The following is an 18,345-nucleotide window of genomic DNA, read 5'->3' on the forward strand; positions in this document are numbered from 1 at the left end:
TTCCACCAGTTTAATGTTTAAAACAAGTTTTATTGACCTGCCGACAAATTGAATCCTATCATAACATGACCACAAACTTATATTCTAAAAAGAAACTTTAAAACATCCACTTAAATCATGTACACAAACGTTAAGGTAAAAACTTATAGGTATGTATGAATATGGTCGACAGACATGGGCATATCATTAGGTGTATGCAATACATGCTCTTGGACTGTTTGTTGCGCGCGAGACTTTTAATTGCGGTTCCCTTTGTAAAGTATTTATAATACTTTTCCGAGAGCTAACATCTATCACTGTAGAAAAAAAACTAAAAACTACCAAAACTGACGAAGACTGCATGGTAGTAACATATCGAGAAATGTTACGCAAGGGCAAATTAAGAAATAAATTGTGTGTTCGGCATTTGCTTGGCCAAAATTCGTTGCTTGCTAGCAGGCACTTTATCCATTCAGTAATTTCATGCATTTACAATTTGTGCGTCTTCAAGTTACAACTAAAGCCGAGAAAGAAGTACGATAAATACCGAGATAAACTGCGAAGGACCAAAGTCGTTGCCATTGCCATTGCCATAATGATCTTAGGTCTACTGTACATGCACTACAATCGGATGGCCCACGTCGGGTGCCCTCGGGAGGAACATGTAGTTACAGTGACTATCTAGTGGAGTGTGTGCTTGTTGGCGACAACGGCGACTTCTCGGGTGGCTCATCCGCCGAAGAAAGCGTCGTCGCATCCGGACTCAAAACGCCCTCGCCCGCATCCGACGCCGTGTGGGTTGGATGCTCCACTCCGTCGTTGAGGGCGGCTGCCAGCTCGCCGTTGAACTGCAGCAGGCAACCCAGCGCACCAAAGTATCCCTCGTGCTCCAGGAAGAGGCCCTTCATTGTGCCATTGGACCAGAACTCCATTGCGTACGCCAGCAGCTTCATGGAAATGGGGTTTACTCGCAGGAAGTTGCCCACAAAGACGACCTGGGAGTTGGTGGAAGGAAGGGTTAGTTAAGGGTCGAACACATTTGATGACACTCAAGATTAAACTAATTTTTTCTTAACAATGAGATGACTTAATTTAATCAAACTTCTATAGCTTACCCTATCGATCTTCTCATTCAGCGCGCACATCCTTGCTATGGAGCCAATATTGTTCGTTATGGTGACCAGTGTGGCATTGGCCAAATCCTCTCGTGATACTGAAACACGTTTGTCATTGAGGTGCATCTGGCCAAAGCTGGAAATGGGAAGCATGTTTGTTACCGGTTGTTCGATTAATCATTTCCGTATGTTCTACCTTGACGCCACCAAATCGCCGGGCAGACCGAAGCGGTTGTAATCGCCGCCATAAATATCCTTAACTAATTTGTCCACCTTTCGGTTGTCGCCCTTGGTGGCCAGTTGAATAGCCTCTTCGAAGGATGTGCAGCCGGTGAGAAGGCAACACAGTCCGAGGAATGTTCCGCCGCCCAAGCTAAGCGTAAATTAAACAATCGGAATTAGAATTAGGTTTCTATAGTTTGCAATGATCCAAAGCTGACTCACCTTGTGCCCGAAATGCGCTTATAGTTGTCGGGACCGTAGACCGCCAGGATGGAGACTCCGGAGCCAACGTTCACCAGGATGAATGGAAAGGGTTGCGAGAAGTTGAATTGTCGCTTCTCGCTTTTTCTATAAAGTGATTGGTAAATTAAAATCGTTAGAAACTCCTCGTAGCCAGCACTTACTCCACTTACAGAATCTCACGTGCGTTTTCGTAGTAGTAGCACTCCGTGCGATTGTGCAGGTCGGCGAAGAGAATGCCCTTGATCAGCGTGTCCAGTTCGTCGAATTTGGCCAGCTTCATGTTGACTTGGTCTCGGAAATCCTGTTCGAACTTGAAGGCTCCGCCGCCGGTGGCGCAAACCGTGGTCACCAGCTCGGCCATGCCCTTCTGCTTGGCCAGCGACAGGAAGTTGCCCATGTCGGTGGTCTGGAAGCGAATGAAATGCAGCGAGCCCCGTCTCTTACGGATCTCCACATTGTCCATCTGGAAGAAGTGAATAATGCAGAAAATCATTTAGTACAAAGAATACCGAAAAGAATAAGTATAAATAATTTCTTTATATAATACATATAAAACAATTTTTCCTTCTTATAGACCTTATACAACTATAATTATAATTATAGTCAGTTTGATCAAACTAGAAAAGTCAACTAAAAAATCGAAGTCTTCATAAAAGTTAATTTATTTAATCACTTATTGATTTTCAGAAAACACTCTGCTCGCTCGCTTTTTAATGTCTTAAATATTTAGTTGAAATATCTATTTATTCGCAGAGGCAAAAGTGAAATGAGCTTCATAAATATGAAAATTAGACTCCTGAACCCATTACAAAATAAAAATGAAAAGTACAAAAGTCAACGATCACACATGGTAAGCTTTCCAAACTGTTCCTAGGTTATAAACGGAATATATAGACGTTCGCCATTTATTTAAGGTATCCAAAGTCTAAGTACAAGGGTAATTTGTACGAAATAAGCAAATTAAACTACCAAACAACAGTGAGCGTCTGTAAATTGACGTAGTTCATTAGAAAAGTACGGTAATTTTCACGCCAGTCTTCGAATAATCAACTATTTTGGGTTGGGCATTAACCCCGAGTTTTAAATTAAAACACTTAATTGACAGCAAACAAATGTCGGAATTGGTTAAAATAAATAAGTATATTGCGTTTAAAATTGAAAAACTTTGAAGTGCATGTCACCTGTAGTTTTATATTCTCTGTGCTAAATTTAAAAACATCGTAAATCTAACTTTATATTGAATTTCCATTAGGTTTGTGTTTGTTTTTATTATAAGTCGATCAATGACCCATTTTTCAATATCCGTTTTGCTGATTTCTATTTAAACTACTATTTAAACGTTTGTTGAAATTAAAACAAAGCAAACGAATAAACTTAACAGTGAATTACTTGGCTTTAAAGGTAAACAAAGGAATCTTGTTTGTGAGAGATTAGCGTGTGGTACACGGAAAACAAATAAAGATTATCAATAAATAATTCAAACTTTTTGTAGTGTGCAAAACTGTTTTGCTAACTATCTACTGTCTGTTACGATTAAGAAGAGTGTAAAGAGTATTAATGAATTAAGTACCTAGTACAGCATTGTTTTCTGTGTAGGCGTGTGCGCTAGAGTGAAGGTCACAGCAGAGGCACTCACACTTGGAAGCCCTGACACCCGTACCCATACCCGTATTAAATCACCAGACGACCCGTTCCGACCCGCACAAGATGACTTGTTGACTGGACGCGCAAATATCGCGAGTCGGGGCGCTGGGATTGATAATATTTCAGATGATAATACCGATGCTAATGGCCCGCATCAGAGCACTTTGTTACAAAATCACACATCCACATTCCCCATTCCACATTCGACATTCCACAAACGGCGAATATGCATCTCTGAAGTTGCCTCATCTCTCACCTGTAGATGCGTATCTCGATGTCCGGTTTTGCCGTACGCCGAGTTTTTGGTTAAGTAACGCCGGATATTCCGCAAAATGCCTGCCTCGCGATCCTGCTCATCCGGCGTTATGTCCTTGGGCTCGAAGTAGACCAACTTCGTGAGGGTGCCGCCGATGTCCATGCCAAACCATGGCATCGCTGAAATGGTGAATTTGTAATCGTTAGTTGTGTCTTCATTCTGATCATAATATTATTGATTTGTTCATGTTTGGTTCCTTAAGTTTCCTCTCTTAAAATGAACCCACCTGCCTTTAGGCAATAATAACAGTGGAACCTAAAAAGTCTTTTTTGGAGGCACATCTCAGGCACAAGAAATGCCGTAGAATTCGCGGCTCACAGAAGAAGCATTGCGAAAATTTGTGAATATTTTAATAAATCTGTCAAAATAGGATTTATTTCTGAGTCTTAGCAGCCAGCGCTGGAAACATCTATTGTATGTCAACACTAGACAATCAATTTGATTGATTTGTAATATAAAACCTGTCTCAATCAGCTACGACAAACATGTTCGAAAAGTTTTTAACACAGATTCAATGGCAGGCAAAGCAACGAGTTGCAAAACATTACAAGAGCGAAAAGAAATCAAACCTTAGAGCCACTAAATGCTTGAAAGCGGTTCATGGTGTCAAGATCAAATCGGCGCCAAACTATGTCACAATACAGGTATGCTAGAGGTTGTTGTTTCGCGTGTACTTCACATTATCCGTTTATCATACACAGTAGATATCGGCTAAGAGTAACTTGAGAACGGGTATATATTATAACTATTTTTAGTACTAAATCATTCAAGTTGTAAAGTACAAAAAAAAAAAAAAGGTTTTGCACAATTTTGTTACGCGACAATATAATAGTATAAATAATATTGAACATGTCTACTAAGTACTTAGTTTAAACATTAATCTATTTGGAAGGATAGATATAAATATAAGTGTTCTAAGTATTCTGTGCAAGCTGAAACGTTGATTAAAAAACTTTTAAGTGAAGGTATGCCCTTAAGAGGGTATCTCTTAAGTGGTGTCTACTGAACCCGAATTGGACTTTGAAAGTGCACGCACCGCTCTTGATGATGAGATCAAAGATCGATGTAAAGTGTAGCACCTCCGGCATTATGTAACGCTTGGAGCTAAGGCGCTGGTTTATTCCGTTCGAGTATAGAATCCACTGCACATAACACAGTCGTGTAATCACTGGTAGTAACGCGCTTTATTTTTATTATTTGACTTCGCCCAGCCCACAGACCCGGGCAATGCGTATTCGAGGTGTATATTCCACGGCCACGGAGCTTTCGCTTAGGTGTGCATGTGCGAGTCGCTATAACTTTCGGTTCACTACGAACACAGTTCGCCTGTGTGCTGTGTGGATTGCTCAAACCGGAAACATTTCACTCGGACGCCACAACCAAGCGCGACACGTCGATGGCTCCAACTGACTGACTGCCTGCCGGATAATATATTGGCCGTAAACAGCTGAACACTGGCGAAGTGGGGAAGTCGAATCGAAATGAACGCATGTGCGCCACGAGCGGGTAAACACACCTTTCTTATCAGCCCTCCGGGAATGCAGCTTATCGTGGTCTGGTATTGCCCGATTTGACCAGGGAAATTGACCATTTAGCGGACAACATCCATTACACTACAGGTGTATATTTCAGCCAAATTTAACCGATCTTCACATGTCGATTAGCGATTCGCAAGGTCCCCTGCCACGCATATCTAATCATAACTCACTGGAAATCTATTTGTGCACACAATCAAAGCCGTTTAACAATCTTAATTTGAACTCAAGAGACGCGGGATTTTTATATACGTCATTTCCGGCAAAAATTAAACTTTTTTTCCTAAAAATTATGACTATCTCCAGATTCAATAGACGGTTATACCAGAGAACTACCTAAGTAAAGGATTTCACTTGAATTAATTATTTTATCGTGATAAACTGTTTCTTGTTCAATTAATTGACAAACTATTGAGCAATAAACTGTCGGCAAGTTCATTATACGATAATACGACAGATGTTCCTAGCTTGCACCCAAATTTTAATTTATTTTATTATTAAACAGATTCGTTCTGAAGCTAATCTACTTACGAGAAATACCTACTTATGAAATTTAAGCATTTTCAATTCGTTTTTATTACTTTCATTTTGTACGTGTGTTTGAATATATTTGAAAAATTTTAATTTCTACTTGTTGGGTAACATATTAAAGGGCTTACTACTATATTTTTTTTAGTAAACTCGTAACATCAGTAAAACCATATTAACAAATTAATTGTTGAGATTTAAACAATATTTTTCAGGATTTTGATTTGATCACACTTTAAATAGCGAAAAGCGTTAGCGTTTTAAACATTTTTGAAAAAAAAAAAACAGATTTTTGTTGAACTTGATCGGAATGGGAAATGGAGTTTTTAGAAAACTGATGAGTACAACTTTAAGAGATCTCCCTCCAACTTACACATAAGCTCATCGCCTTGGGGAATCTGAATGGCGGGAAACAGATTATCGGTGCAAGAGGAGGTGGAGCACGAACTGTGGCACCTTGTCCGCTCGAAAAACGCTGGTTCCGCCTCCAATTCGATGGGGTCTCTGTCGTCCGAGGACGTGGGACTGGACTTGCTCTTGGAACCCAAGGGCGATCGCCACGAAGCGCGCCATGAGTTTCTTTTCGCTGAGATCACAGGAGAGTTCGGTGGACTGGGACTGCTGGTTGGTTTCTTATCGTTATGCAATTTGAATATTTTCAAATTGAATGAATATTTCGAGCTGCGCGTGGGCACTTTCATTTTGTTTGCTTTTTTTTTTCAGCTTTTCGCTGACACACACAGCGGATTGTGAGTTCGGAGGCGGGCACTTATCACAGGCGGGAAGGGGATTGGACCATTGGCCAGCCGCAGAAGATGATTGTTTGCTCAATTCATAGGTTTCTAAACCGCTGCGAGTGAGTGTTAATATGGCGCTGGCGACAACTGGCGATCGCGCGATCCGATCCGATCCGATCCCATCCGTTGTTGACCGTTCGAAAACAGACGTGAAACGCGTTTGAATGAAATTTCACTGCCCGAATCGGCAGCGGCTGCGCTGCGGCTTTCGCATATGTATAAGCGCACCAGACGAACTGAACGCGTTGTGTGTACATATGGGCACACATATAGCCATAGCCATCCGTATTAATGAGCGGACATCGGCGAGCCGAACCGAACTTAATCATTACGAAAACACATTTAAAACCCAGCCAGAGCAGTGACGACCCAGTGTGAACCCTACGACGTATGTGGATCGCTATTACGTCCGTCAGCGTTTGCATTTACCACGGGTAACTTGGAAAAATTCCTAGCCAATGCATATGCATAGTTAATCATCTGGCCATTCATGGGCGAACTTGTGCCACTTGGACACTCTCTCCGCAGGCGCAGAGGGCGTGATAAGATTGAAGAGTCCTGATAACGACCCGAAATGGTTCAAATTCCAAACGGAGAAACCTCCCAAAGAAGCTTTGGGCGCAGAGAGCTGAGTTGGTAAGTCGGTCCCTAAAATTTCATACATATGTTTGGGGCAAACTACTAGCCACTCTCTTCATATGCAGACACTGATTTCGATTGTAACTTAATTAATCAGTGATTTACTGGCCAATCTTATCACATATTGTTTGTGTAATCTGACCAAACGTTATAAGTGGGGTAATACGGTTAATATGATTCTGTCTAAATAGATCACAGTCATAATTAAGTATGCCATATTCTCATATTTGCTGAATTGACAATTTTGGTCTTTCTTATTGTTAAACTTGCAAACTTGCAAATCTACTTCATAATTAATAAAAGAACGATGTAAAATGCACACAAATTGGGATTTAAAAACTTTGCTTATTGTTTATTTACTTATACTAAAGAAATGTAATAATAATATTAAATTGTACAACTTTAAGAAAGACACGCAAGGTGTACATTCTGTCAATTAGTGCCCGGAAATTCTCATTTTAAATTTTCCATATATTATACCTATCGTTTTTTAAGTTTTACATTTTTTTTTAGTTTTTTTTTATATTTTCTCAATAAGTTATGAAATTTTATTTACTACTATCTACTAAGAAAATTAAAAAAAATATATAGTTGCATTTAGAATATGTTAAACATCTATGGAAACTTGAAAGAAATATATATATTTTTTTATAATAAAAAACAAAATTAGCTTTAAAGAAGAATAAGTATCCCGCCAAATAAACATCACTAAAGCTTTTAATGCGGGTTTTTGATCCCAAGCATCATGTGATTACTTTCTAGGCAATGTTTATATGTAAGTACATAGATCTAACGAAAAATAAAAAGATTTAGAGATACCAGTTCATAAGCATTGGCAAAATATTTGAATTTGTAAAAACGAACTATATAATTACTTTGGGAGCTATCCAAGTTTTGTCCACATAATGCTTAATAATCTTTCTTGTTCAAAAAATTGTAAACTATAGAGCTGGTTGACCTTCCACAGTGCCAGGTGAATTGAACTTAGCAAGATGCAGATACAATCTTCTGGACTCTTGCGAAATCTGGACTTACCCCTCGCCAACTGATTGCGCAGGTTAATCTGGTCGTCCTCCATCATGATGAATTGCAAGACTCAATAAAACCGCAGAGCAATGGGAAATCTGGAGAATCACGCGCAATCAAGAATCTTCTCCAGGGGCTGAGGTCTTAGCGGGGAAAGCGGGCTGATGGAACTGGAACTGCCGATGGACCGTGGCGAAAGACACCAAGAACGTGACTCAGGGGCTGGGATGTGCTTGTGCTGCTCTCATCGATACTGAGGGAATCCTTGCTCGGCCAAGATAGCTCCGTGTTCCATGCATTCGCGGAGTCCCCTGGAATGGTGGCTACTTTCCAATGCCAAGTCAAGCAGAATCGAAATCCTTGCACACTCAACTTAAACTTCAAAACAAAATTTTCGTCAGAAGTTGTTAAACTAGTAGCCTGAATTGGAACAGCTGATTCGAGATGGGAAGAAAGTTAATCGATATCCAAGTTATTGAAGAGGGCAGTGCTGGAAAGCGGTCCTCAAGCATTTAATGTATAACGGATTACCGTTACGTTGTAAATTACGTATTTTTAAATGAGTTTTTTAATAAACCTATTCAAAAGCGTCCTTTTACTAAAAAAAAAAAACAAACAATTGTAACTTTTTTTTTTTACAAAATATAAATGATAAATTTTTATAATGGGAAGATCCTTAAAATCTTAATAACATAAGTAAAATCCCACATACAGTAAAGCTTACTCAAAACTGTTAAACCATTTTATTTTAAATTTAAGGGTTTGAATTATGGTTTAAATTATTTCCCGGAAAGTGATTATTTAATTTGGAACTAATATACCTATGCTAAAAATGTTACATTTGTAACAGTATATGCGGCCTATAAGGGTATTTTATATATATGATTGTCTTTTGTAAGCCAATTGAATACATTTTCATAAATGCATTTCATAACTATCACTGATCCTGAAAAAAAATTTAAGTTTAACTGCTTTATTGAACTTTATTTACAAGCTGTACAAATTTTGAATCAATTTGCAACACTACGAAACAGCTGACTAAGCTGTCGAACAAAAACACAAGCACAAAAGACGCGCAATTCTTATGATCCAGCGGAAATTGAGGTTTTCAAGATGAGCCTGGCAAGCGGCGAAAAGGAAAATGGAAAAGTCCAGTTTAGCTTCCCCGCGAGCTGGAAGGATAACGCCCTTATGCAGGTGCAGTTCGCCATGTTCCGATCAAGACACCTGGACACCGAGGATTACGACGCAAAAATGAAATTCTGGCAGGATCTGATTGCACAGTACCTAAAGTTCAGTGGAAGACCCATCTTCAGTCTGCGGGACCTGCAACTGCAGTTCATGCGTGGTGACCAACTACCCGCCTGTTTGGATACCGTGATTTCCGAGATGCAGCAGAGAAAACAGATCCGTTCTCGCAGTGAATTCGAGCACGATCCGGCGAATTCCTGGGGCGGCTGGCTGGTCAACAGCCTGGTGAAGCGTCCCCTCTCTTGGAGCTGGTCCAAGATCAAACACAGCGTGGTGGCGGAGGATCTGGAGGCCTCTTCCTTAGTCGAGTGGATTCACCTTGATGTCTTAAACGTATGTATTGGTAGTACATAATATAGAGATAGCTATACAATCGCTTTTAATAGATTTACATTTGGGCCTCTACAGAAGTGAAAGCTTTTTGGTAATATTGTTATTTGTTATTAAAATCTTTAAGAGCTGTGTTTACAAAGTAATTAAACTTTATATTTTTACAGAACATTTGCGAACTCATTACCGAAAAAGTCTTGCGGGAAAACAGCGGAAAACTCCTGCATTTCGATGCGTTCAAATCACTTTGTAAATCTCAAGAAGTTCGCATTTATTCAGATAAGGATTTATGTGTGTGCTTGTTGGCCTTAAATGTTCGTCAAATTGTCGGTCTGGAATTTCAGATAGAAAAAGGGTTACGGCAAATTCATTTGGTCAAAATACCAAGTAAGTTTTGGCATTTATAAAGGCCATTATACGTTTATGAATTAATGTTCTTAATTTTAGAAAAACAAGGCGATGATCTTAATATCAGTCAGGAAGATCATGCCGTTCACAACCTTCAAAATACTCAGGCCCAGTTACTCAAGCAGTTGGAAGACCTGGAGGAAGAAATCAAGTTAAACGACGACAAAGCGCGTCAGTACTTAAAAGAAAACAAGCGGCAAATGGCCAAATCATATCTCCGGAAAAGGCATCTTCTAGAGAAGAATCATGGTAATGCCCAAATTAAAATTTTTTTATTTTCCAAAATACTGTCTACTGTTCGAGTATAAGTTATATCAAACATAGCTTCATTTTTTTTCGTTTTCATGGTAAGCTAAAAGTAGGTCTAAAACATACAATTTCATTCGTTTTTTAGTTACTTTTAGTTTATCAAAAAGACGAGCTGAAGACTCCTAAAGTCTAACTTTAACCAGTAGACAGTCTTTAATACAATGAAATATCTACTCCTTGACGTTTGTAACCATTCATTCTGATTTTTTGATAAGAACGTCGCAGTATTGCCCTGCACAACATCGAGTCCCTTTTGTCCAGCGTGGATGAGGCACAAAACAGCGGCGTTGTGCTAGATGCTTACAAAATCGGTTCCAATACCTTGAAGAAAGTGCTTTCGGATTCTGGCTTGAAGTACGACAATGTCGACGAAGTTCTGGCCGATGTGCGGGACACTCTGGACCAGCATCGGGAAGTCCAGGACGTTATGTCCAACAGCGTCGTGGAGGACGTCAGCCAAGAGGAGGATCAGCTAGAAAAGGAACTACGCGAACTGTGTGGCGAATCATCGCCAGCAGTGTTCAGTCCACTCATCAAAAACAACGGAAAGGCGGAGGTTGTGATCACGGACGAGGAGATGATTTCCATGCTGCAAGATCTAGAGGTTGAGGATGGTACCGTTTCTCAATCGAGTACCAGAACCGTGAAAGCAGTTCAGGGACTCTAAATTTACTTTCTTTTTATTTTGTGCTGATATAAGTGGCATGTGAACTGTTTTGTTACGAAAGTTAATAAATTAATTGTAGCATTTTTAGAGAAAACAAGGAAGATTTGTTCGTAATTGCTTTATTCTATCATTCTGTACAAAATGCGTCCTTATCATAAAGTATTGCTTAGGGCTATGGCTAGACAAATGTTTCCGTAAGTAGGAATTCAAAAATATACATACATACATGTCTTAGGTAAAGGTACAAATATAAGGATATACACATGTCTGCGTCCTTGGAATCGTGCAGAACAGGTTGAGTGTACACCGATATATCGTAAGGCAATACAGCGAAATGCTTCGCATCGCCGAGGTGCATGTGCATACATACTCGTCTATGCTTTGCATTATATATAGGCGTATAAATATAAGAAATCCGAAGCACTTTGCAGTATGCTCCATTCTTCTGGGTCGAGCTATGTTGGGCTTATGTATTAGTAATCACTAAGGCAAATTTGCGCTCTATATATTGCGTAATGTCAAAAGCAGACGCGCCACTCCCCATCCATTCCCGCCCACGTCGAATCGTGTGTACTTGAGGTTTGTTATGTGTGGATTTGGAAAAGTATCAAAATACTTAAAATCGTACAGATGAAACAGATCAGGACCGGCAGGATCACAATGAAGCGCAGTGATCTGAAAGATATCAATGCAGTCATCACAAATTGTTTAATTTTCCACCATACAAGTTTACCGACCTTCCTTGCCCGAGGGCCGGGTGTCAGAGATTCAGGTCCATGTCCGCCTCCAGATCGATGTGGTTGATTGAATTGCCAGCACTGTTGAAGATCTGATTATCGGCATTGCTGTTCTCCGCGGTTCCACTCACATCTCCGCTGCGCTTCGATTTACCTAACAGCCAGCAAGAGAATACTTTGACCAAATTTCGCACATTAATATAACGATGATGGCGTTGTCGTTGTAAATGAGCAAGGAAATCAAAAGGAAAGGAAAACCATAACGAGACCCCTGACTACGAATACAAACCATGACAGTGGTACATACAATATCCTTTAGAGCTAGCATTGAAAGAAGTATTATCTGGCTGAAACTAAAACCTGAGCTGATTGGGTCTGGGATGTCAAGTGTACTGGGATGTGGAGCAGATAATTCCGTAAGAGTAGCAACACTTACCACCCGTGAAGCACAGACAACCCTCGTCATCGCTTGGAGACTCTCGCCTCGAGGTCTTCAGCTTCAACTCCTTGTTCAACTCGTTCAGGCAGCGCTGATAGTAGTCGTAGTCCTTCAGATACCAGACTGGAGGCCAGCGGTGCTCCCGCAAATACTCCTGATTATCCTGATGCAGCGCCTTCAGACCCTTTAGTGAGAACTTACAAATAAGGTTGTAATTGACGCACAGGTACGACATGCACCACTCGGCCAACTGATGTGCGTTGTGCAGCTGGAGATGAAATGTTGCTTTAGTAAAGAATACAAACTAATATTATAATTAATTAAAAATCTTTATACGATTTTGAGATCGAACTTATATTTTAAAATGTCAAAGGTATTTAAGATTTGACTTAAGATTTGATTTAAGATTACTTTAACTGCATATTTTAATTGACTTTTAATTTATGTTTAAACAATTAATCTATGTATACCTTTACTGGCTCCAGCAACTTTAGACAGTGATCCACCGTTTCATTGGTTTCGTTCTGGGAAATCAGAGTGAGATCTTCGATAACGCGACACTCAACCAGGTTTAGCAGCCGCGGCAGGCAGAGTCGGTTGGCCAGCTCCAGGAGGTTGAGGCACTTGACGGCCGAGATTGGCGGAATCTGGTCAGTATACAGGTAGCACAGCAGCTTGTGGAATGTGTAAATTGTAACGCCTGGGAATACGATCTTGAAAAAAAGGGATTTCAAATTAATATTGAAGGATTCGAGAAAGTAATAACTCTTCCTACCACATTGGAATGCGCCTCGCGAAAGTCACCTAACAACATTGCGCGCATGACATCACAACGACCAACTAACACAGCGCGGTGTGCCTGCAATTCATCGAAGGTACATAAGTTAAATAGATTGCATTGAATGGTGAGTAAAATTATATACCTTCATTAAGCCGTCGTCCAGTTCGAAGGTGACATCGCTGAAACATCCGTCACCAATGCAGTGCCTTTCCATGCTTTCTTTGATGCGCTAAAATACGATAGAGATAATGCTAATGACTGTTTGTTTATAAGAGTTATCAAAGTTCTTACAAGACATATGTGCGGGTTTGGTTCATCGCTGGAGTTCTCCATAACTGTTTGAGGCCTGGAAAGTAGCTGAGTTAGTTGCGGCAGTTCTAACAGATCGGCAGCTTCTCTAATTTCCTGTAATCACAAATAATTAAAACTCATTAAGCTTTAATCCAAAATTCACACAATAAAATAGTATGTAATAATTTCTAATGCTTCATCTTGTGACGTATGGATGTCTAGTTAGATTATATTTAAATGTTTGCCAGAAGCAATAACGCATCCTACCTGCAGATTATTGCAATCCTTGTCAATGGTACCAGTGTAAATAAATCTCAGGCACTGGTGCAAAGCTTGCGGGGAGATGAGTTTGCTGAGTGTGACAATCGTCTGCAGCCCGTTCACACCCCTCTGGTTCTCGACGTGCACCAGGCGAATGCTCTGCAGAACCGGGTGATGCAGCTCCCTGTACAGATCGTTGGACCGCTTGGACTCCATTAAAGGTAACGCCTGATAGCTGGATCGCCGCTTCAAGTGTTCCCACATGCTGCCGAGTACAAATTGCTCAATGATTAGCTGATCAACATCAAGGGCCGATACCCACCGTTGTGTGCGTGATTCGTACCGGATGAGCGATTCAGTGTCGTCGTTGAAATCCGCTATGGTGGCTTCGCCGAACGTGGAGCTGACCATACTAGATTCGCTGCTGCTCCGCCCGCCCATGTCAGTCAACTCCGTGCTCAGCAGGCGCTGGAAGATGCTGGACGCAGCGGCCAACATGAATCTGTGCACGGCGAACTTGGTGCCACCCGCCCCGACCAGGACGAGGTCGGTGTAGGCCTGCGACAGGAACATGTTGTAGATGTCCTGCCTGTAGTGACCGACCATGACGGTGACCTCCGGTGGTGGCGGCTTTGGTGGCCGAAACGGCGCTTGCAACAGCGGCTTCTGTACCTTCTTCAGGTTCGTCATCCAGAAGCGCTGCTGTCGGCGCGCAATCAACGCGGATCGGATAGCATTTTCAAAGACCTCATTCACCCCGAAGTAGGTAAAGACGCTGGTCTCGTAGTAGGCCACCCCCAGCTCCTTGGCCACGGCACGTGCCTCATCCGGCATAACCAGGTCACTCTTCAAAGCGGCTCTGCAAAAAAGATTGTGCGAGTAATCAATTTTAAATTAAATAATCACATAGGTAAATAAACATTAACACACCAATTAAACCCATTCACTCAGTAAATTAACTGAATTAGATTATTTTATCAAACAAAACAATCTGATGTAAATACTTTTTTTAAGAAGTAGGCTTTTACAATTCAATTAATTCACAAACACCCCAAATGTTATTGAATCACCGAAATCCCCTAAAAGCGGTTTTTCTCAGTTTGATAACATTGAATTAGCTCTTGAGTGTGCATTCACTAAGAAGTTAAAAATAGATTTCTACTTAAAGAATAATTGAATTAATAAGAAGAGCCACAAGATTTGTAATTAGAAAATGAAAACTGAGAGAAAACCGGCTGAAACCTGCTAGCTAAGCATACCGTACAAAGGTTCCCTTCTCGCCAAAATACGAAAGATAGTTCTCGTCGCGGTACATATAGCGCAGGTCGTTCTTGCAGCCCACTAGAATGACGGGCACATCCGGACAAAAGCGGCGAATTTCCGGATACCACATCATCTTGCAGTTGCGCAGGGAAATCGGACTGGCAATGGAAAAGCATAGCAACACCACATCGGATCTGTTGGTCAAGGAAAAAACTGTAGTTTCTTACATTGAAAGCGTTTGAATGGTAACAAACCTGCCATAGGCAAAACGGCGATCCTTGTCGTGGTCCCCAAATGTGTCCCAAAGGCGGAGTGAGACATTGACTCCATCCACCACCTCCCACGATCGCTCGAGTACCTTAAAATTGCGAAAGCGCGGAGTTAAAGGGATTGGTTTGCATGTTTTAAATGCCAACATACATCCTTATATATGCGGTACTGATCGATGGCCCAGACGGTCGGCACATGTGTGGAAAGTAGCTGGGACAGGGAGACGTGTTTGTTGCAGGCTCTTGCGCAGATCAGTCGCGTTTTGCCCACCGCCGTGTCCCCCACTAGGACGCACTTCACCAACTCTTGATGCGGCTGCTCGTTGTCCATTTTGGGTGCGCACTTCGGCAATGATTCAAATGCCACGACTAGGTTATGGAATCTAGAATGGAATATGTTAAATAATAGTTAATTATTTTTATAATTTACCAGTAAGAAAAAACTTTAAACTTAATCTGCACTTTTTAAATGTTGTTTAAAATAATCAAAATTCTAGTGGTAAATTTTTAGTCTGTGAGAAATAAGCTTTTAATACAGCAGAAAGACAACGAAAATGTTGCAGTCTTTTGACATAATATTTAAATACGTGAAATCACTGTCATTAAAACGCCCTAAAATTTTCATTTTTTTCATGTTTTTTTTTTCATGTAAGAAAGATGTCGGTAAAGGCCAAAGTTCTTACCTATATTTATTTCGATAAATTTGATGTTTATCAAGTTAAAGTGTAGTTTGTAATTTGTAATGTAGCTACAGCTACGGTGAACATTTAACGTAAACATGCATAACTGATCTACATTAACAAAACTAATGTTTAGACTGCAAACTTCTGTTTGTTTGTGTTTACTTAATGAGCTATGGCTATCATAAAACTCGATAGCCAAGGCTCACATTTTTTTTATGGGAACTTTGGTATCATATACCGAGAAATCTATTGGACCCAGTTATCAGACAAATAAATTCATTGACCCGCGATCGTCACGGAGAAAGTGAAAACCAGTGCATCAGACACGGAGCGATAAGCTCTGTTGGTCTCTAATTGAACTTAATTGATGGACTGCACTAAAAATATCTGCCTTCAGTCCTCAATGAGCACGCTTCTTCCTGTGCAAGGCCCACGCTGCATGGGAATCCATTGTCCGATCTTCTCGACGAGCGGCAGTCTATTTTCGGAAGCTCTTCAATTCCAAAACAACAACAATACAATTGAAGACCCTCTGGGAGGTTGGGCAATGTGATCGTTCTTTCAAAAGGAGTGTGTCTCGACACTTGTGGTCAACGCACATGGAGGGACGTTAACCCTATGAATTATATACATATCCCATCTTTTTCTCCAAACCGCCAATGAATTTATCTTTCTAATAGCAAACTAGATTTTAACGTAAATATTTTAATAATGGTATATAACAAAAATTAGCACAATTTTTTACTTAGAAAAGGAGCCCATAAAATGTATTACCCTCTTCTGCTAAGCATCTTTGTTAGTAATTATTATTTTAACACTTTATATTTTTAAAAATTTTAATACCTTTTATTAACGTTTTTTAGCTATTAAGTATTTTTTATGAAAGGATTTTCCTATTTTTAATTTTTGAAGTGTTAATTCATGTGTTGTTTAGGATCCAGTATGAAATGACGATTTACGAAATATTTATATTAATATATATTAATATTTATTTAAATCGCTTAACGAAAACGTTGAATATATAAAAAATGGTACTGAAAGCGGAATTTAAAAGCCTGTAGAGACAGGTTTAAAAAAAATAACCATTTGGATCAAGACTTAAAACAAAAAAAACAATCACAGGGTTTTTCAATTTTAGTTTTACATATTTCCCCAAATTGAATTCTTATTTCCCATTAGGCACACGAAAATTAAATATTTTTTTTGTAGAGGATCTAAGTAATTCATCATGCGAGGTGTGAAACTGCCATAGTAATTATGCATTAGGCATTCCGGTTCTCGAGAATTTGCAGAGCACGCCAGCATATTAGCATAATTAACGTATGGCATATTGTAGCGGCAATCTTTGGGCTATTTTGCCATGTCTGGGAAGTCTCCTTTTTTCAATTTTGCAAGCTTATTGATTTTCTCGTGCCATTGCAAAACGGTCACAAACACCGTTACCAAAAACTAACACACACACAAAGGCACGGAAACTTTGAGAGGGGATCTTGAAGTTCCCACACTCCGCTAAACTTGGCCCATTTCAAGAATAAAAAAATAAGAAAAATCGTTCAATTTAAGACCATATTTAACCTTTACGCAGCAGATAGCACTTGCACTTTTTGCACACACACACACACACACACGCGCGCACACAAAGCTTTAGTGGGTAAACAATTTGATTAGAACTTAACTTGATTGCTGGTCAAATCGAAACGGATGTATCTCCGCGGACGTAGAGCGTACTTACCTCTGGAATTATACGTATTACCCCGGATTATACGTATATTTGCCTCAATGTTCTTACTTTTGCGTATTGCACTTATCAACATCAACACGCACACCAGTGCACAGCATTTTACAACAATTTGCATTTATTTCTGCACCCACACATCAATAACGACGCAGTTTGCGGATTTGTACACACTTTACGGTTGGCGAAATGGCATCGCTGCAATTTGGCAAACGACTGCGGCGGATTAGCAAGTGATTGTTTTTGCCAGTAGCACTATCAATAAAATAATAAAATGCAGTTACAGCCCGCAATTCTTCTACGCGCTTTGACGGTAGCAGGCCAGTGTTGGACAACTGCGGATGTTGGTTGGGTGGCGTTGCCAGATAATCGAAGAACGGGAATGCACGGGATATTTATTTTTATAATGCTTAATTTTAGGGCTGTTGCAACGGTCGTTTCTCAAAGGTTCCCTTTACTTCATTTATGGCAAAACTTAATAATAAATACATTAAGATAAAACACTCTGAAATTTATATTGTAATATTGATTGGTATGTATTTTTATTTATTCATTTAAAATTCAGGTTCAAGGTATACACAAGATATATCAAAATTTGAATACGTATTTATCAGTACTTACATTATATGCAAAAAGTTAGAATGAAAAATAAGCCAAATAAATAAAATACTAAAACTTAACAGTTTGTTAAATATTAATGTAAAATATCAGATTACCTATAAAAAAAACGTTGGTAAATTAAAAAACTCTTTTACTTAGAAATCAAGACAAAAAATTAAAAAAAAAATTCTCTTTTCTTTAATTTAATTCGAAATTCGCTTTAGAACAGGGAACACCGCTTCGGAACTACTGCCAAAGCAATGATCTGGCAACGCAT

General features: G+C 39.9%; 3 protein-coding genes across 9 annotated transcripts; 1 reads left to right on the plus strand and 2 right to left on the minus strand.

Annotated features, from left to right (window-relative positions):
* Nucleotides 1-9: 9 nt before the first annotated feature.
* On the minus strand, nt 10-8,437 carry LOC128259999 (pantothenate kinase 3). 5 transcript variants are annotated; one of them, XM_052992674.1, is made up of 7 exons: nt 8,054-8,437; nt 3,460-3,638; nt 1,730-2,022; nt 1,539-1,664; nt 1,291-1,467; nt 1,095-1,230; nt 10-974 (listed from the first exon to the last, which is right to left on the minus strand). In XM_052992674.1, exons 1-7 carry the CDS (start codon nt 8,097-8,099, stop codon nt 657-659), a joined length of 1,275 nt encoding a protein of 424 aa, XP_052848634.1. In that variant the 5' UTR covers nt 8,100-8,437; the 3' UTR covers nt 10-656. The 5 variants fall into 5 exon arrangements, with proteins under 5 accessions (XP_052848634.1, XP_052848630.1, XP_052848633.1 ...); XM_052992670.1 differs by lacking the exon at nt 8,054-8,437 and adding an exon at nt 5,956-6,528; XM_052992673.1 differs by lacking the exon at nt 8,054-8,437 and adding an exon at nt 4,556-4,756.
* Nucleotides 8,438-9,056: 619 nt separating this feature from the next.
* Nucleotides 9,057-11,110, plus strand: LOC128260005 (charged multivesicular body protein 7). Its single transcript, XM_052992681.1, has 4 exons — nt 9,057-9,628; nt 9,793-10,012; nt 10,073-10,282; nt 10,558-11,110. The coding sequence occupies exons 1-4, from the start codon at nt 9,158-9,160 to the stop codon at nt 11,007-11,009; spliced, it is 1,353 nt and encodes a 450-aa protein (XP_052848641.1). The 5' UTR covers nt 9,057-9,157; the 3' UTR covers nt 11,010-11,110.
* Nucleotides 11,111-11,112: 2 nt separating this feature from the next.
* On the minus strand, nt 11,113-17,803 carry LOC128259996 (rho-related BTB domain-containing protein 1). Of its 3 annotated transcripts, none has more exons than XM_052992666.1 (13): nt 17,466-17,803; nt 15,202-15,433; nt 15,036-15,139; nt 14,778-14,975; nt 13,862-14,377; nt 13,525-13,783; nt 13,258-13,371; nt 13,109-13,195; nt 12,961-13,044; nt 12,656-12,898; nt 12,183-12,453; nt 11,747-11,921; nt 11,113-11,684 (listed from the first exon to the last, which is right to left on the minus strand). In XM_052992666.1, exons 2-12 carry the CDS (start codon nt 15,379-15,381, stop codon nt 11,770-11,772), a joined length of 2,208 nt encoding a protein of 735 aa, XP_052848626.1. In that variant the 5' UTR covers nt 15,382-15,433; nt 17,466-17,803; the 3' UTR covers nt 11,113-11,684; nt 11,747-11,769. The 3 variants fall into 3 exon arrangements, with proteins under 3 accessions (XP_052848626.1, XP_052848628.1, XP_052848625.1); XM_052992668.1 differs by having other exon boundaries at nt 11,747-11,900; nt 13,841-14,377; XM_052992665.1 differs by having other exon boundaries at nt 13,841-14,377.
* Between the last annotated feature and the right edge of the window lie 542 nt (nt 17,804-18,345).

The sequence above is a fragment of the Drosophila gunungcola genome (assembly GCF_025200985.1).
Source record: "Drosophila gunungcola strain Sukarami chromosome 3L unlocalized genomic scaffold, Dgunungcola_SK_2 000014F, whole genome shotgun sequence".
Taxonomy (NCBI): domain Eukaryota; kingdom Metazoa; phylum Arthropoda; class Insecta; order Diptera; family Drosophilidae; genus Drosophila; species Drosophila gunungcola.

Coding starts and splice junctions, on each gene's coding strand:
- LOC128260005 (XM_052992681.1), top strand. CDS start 9,158: ATGAGCCTGGCAAGCGGCGAAAAGGAAAATGGAAAAGTCCAGTTTAGC. Junction 9,629..9,792: donor TTCACCTTGATGTCTTAAAC/GTATGTATTGGT, acceptor ATATTTTTACAG/AACATTTGCGAACTCATTAC. Junction 10,283..10,557: donor TCTTCTAGAGAAGAATCATG/GTAATGCCCAAA, acceptor TTTTTTGATAAG/AACGTCGCAGTATTGCCCTG.
- LOC128259999 (XM_052992670.1), bottom strand. CDS start 6,283: ATGAAAGTGCCCACGCGCAGCTCGAAATATTCATTCAATTTGAAAATA. Junction 2,023..3,459: donor ATCGAGATACGCATCTACAG/GTGAGAGATGAG, acceptor CACTTCTTCCAG/ATGGACAATGTGGAGATCCG. Junction 1,665..1,729: donor GAAAACGCACGTGAGATTCT/GTAAGTGGAGTA, acceptor ATCACTTTATAG/AAAAAGCGAGAAGCGACAAT.
- LOC128259996 (XM_052992665.1), bottom strand. CDS start 15,381: ATGGACAACGAGCAGCCGCATCAAGAGTTGGTGAAGTGCGTCCTAGTG. Junction 13,784..13,840: donor TACGAATCACGCACACAACG/GTGGGTATCGGC, acceptor TGTACTCGGCAG/CATGTGGGAACACTTGAAGC. Junction 13,045..13,108: donor TGGACGACGGCTTAATGAAG/GTATATAATTTT, acceptor GATGAATTGCAG/GCACACCGCGCTGTGTTAGT.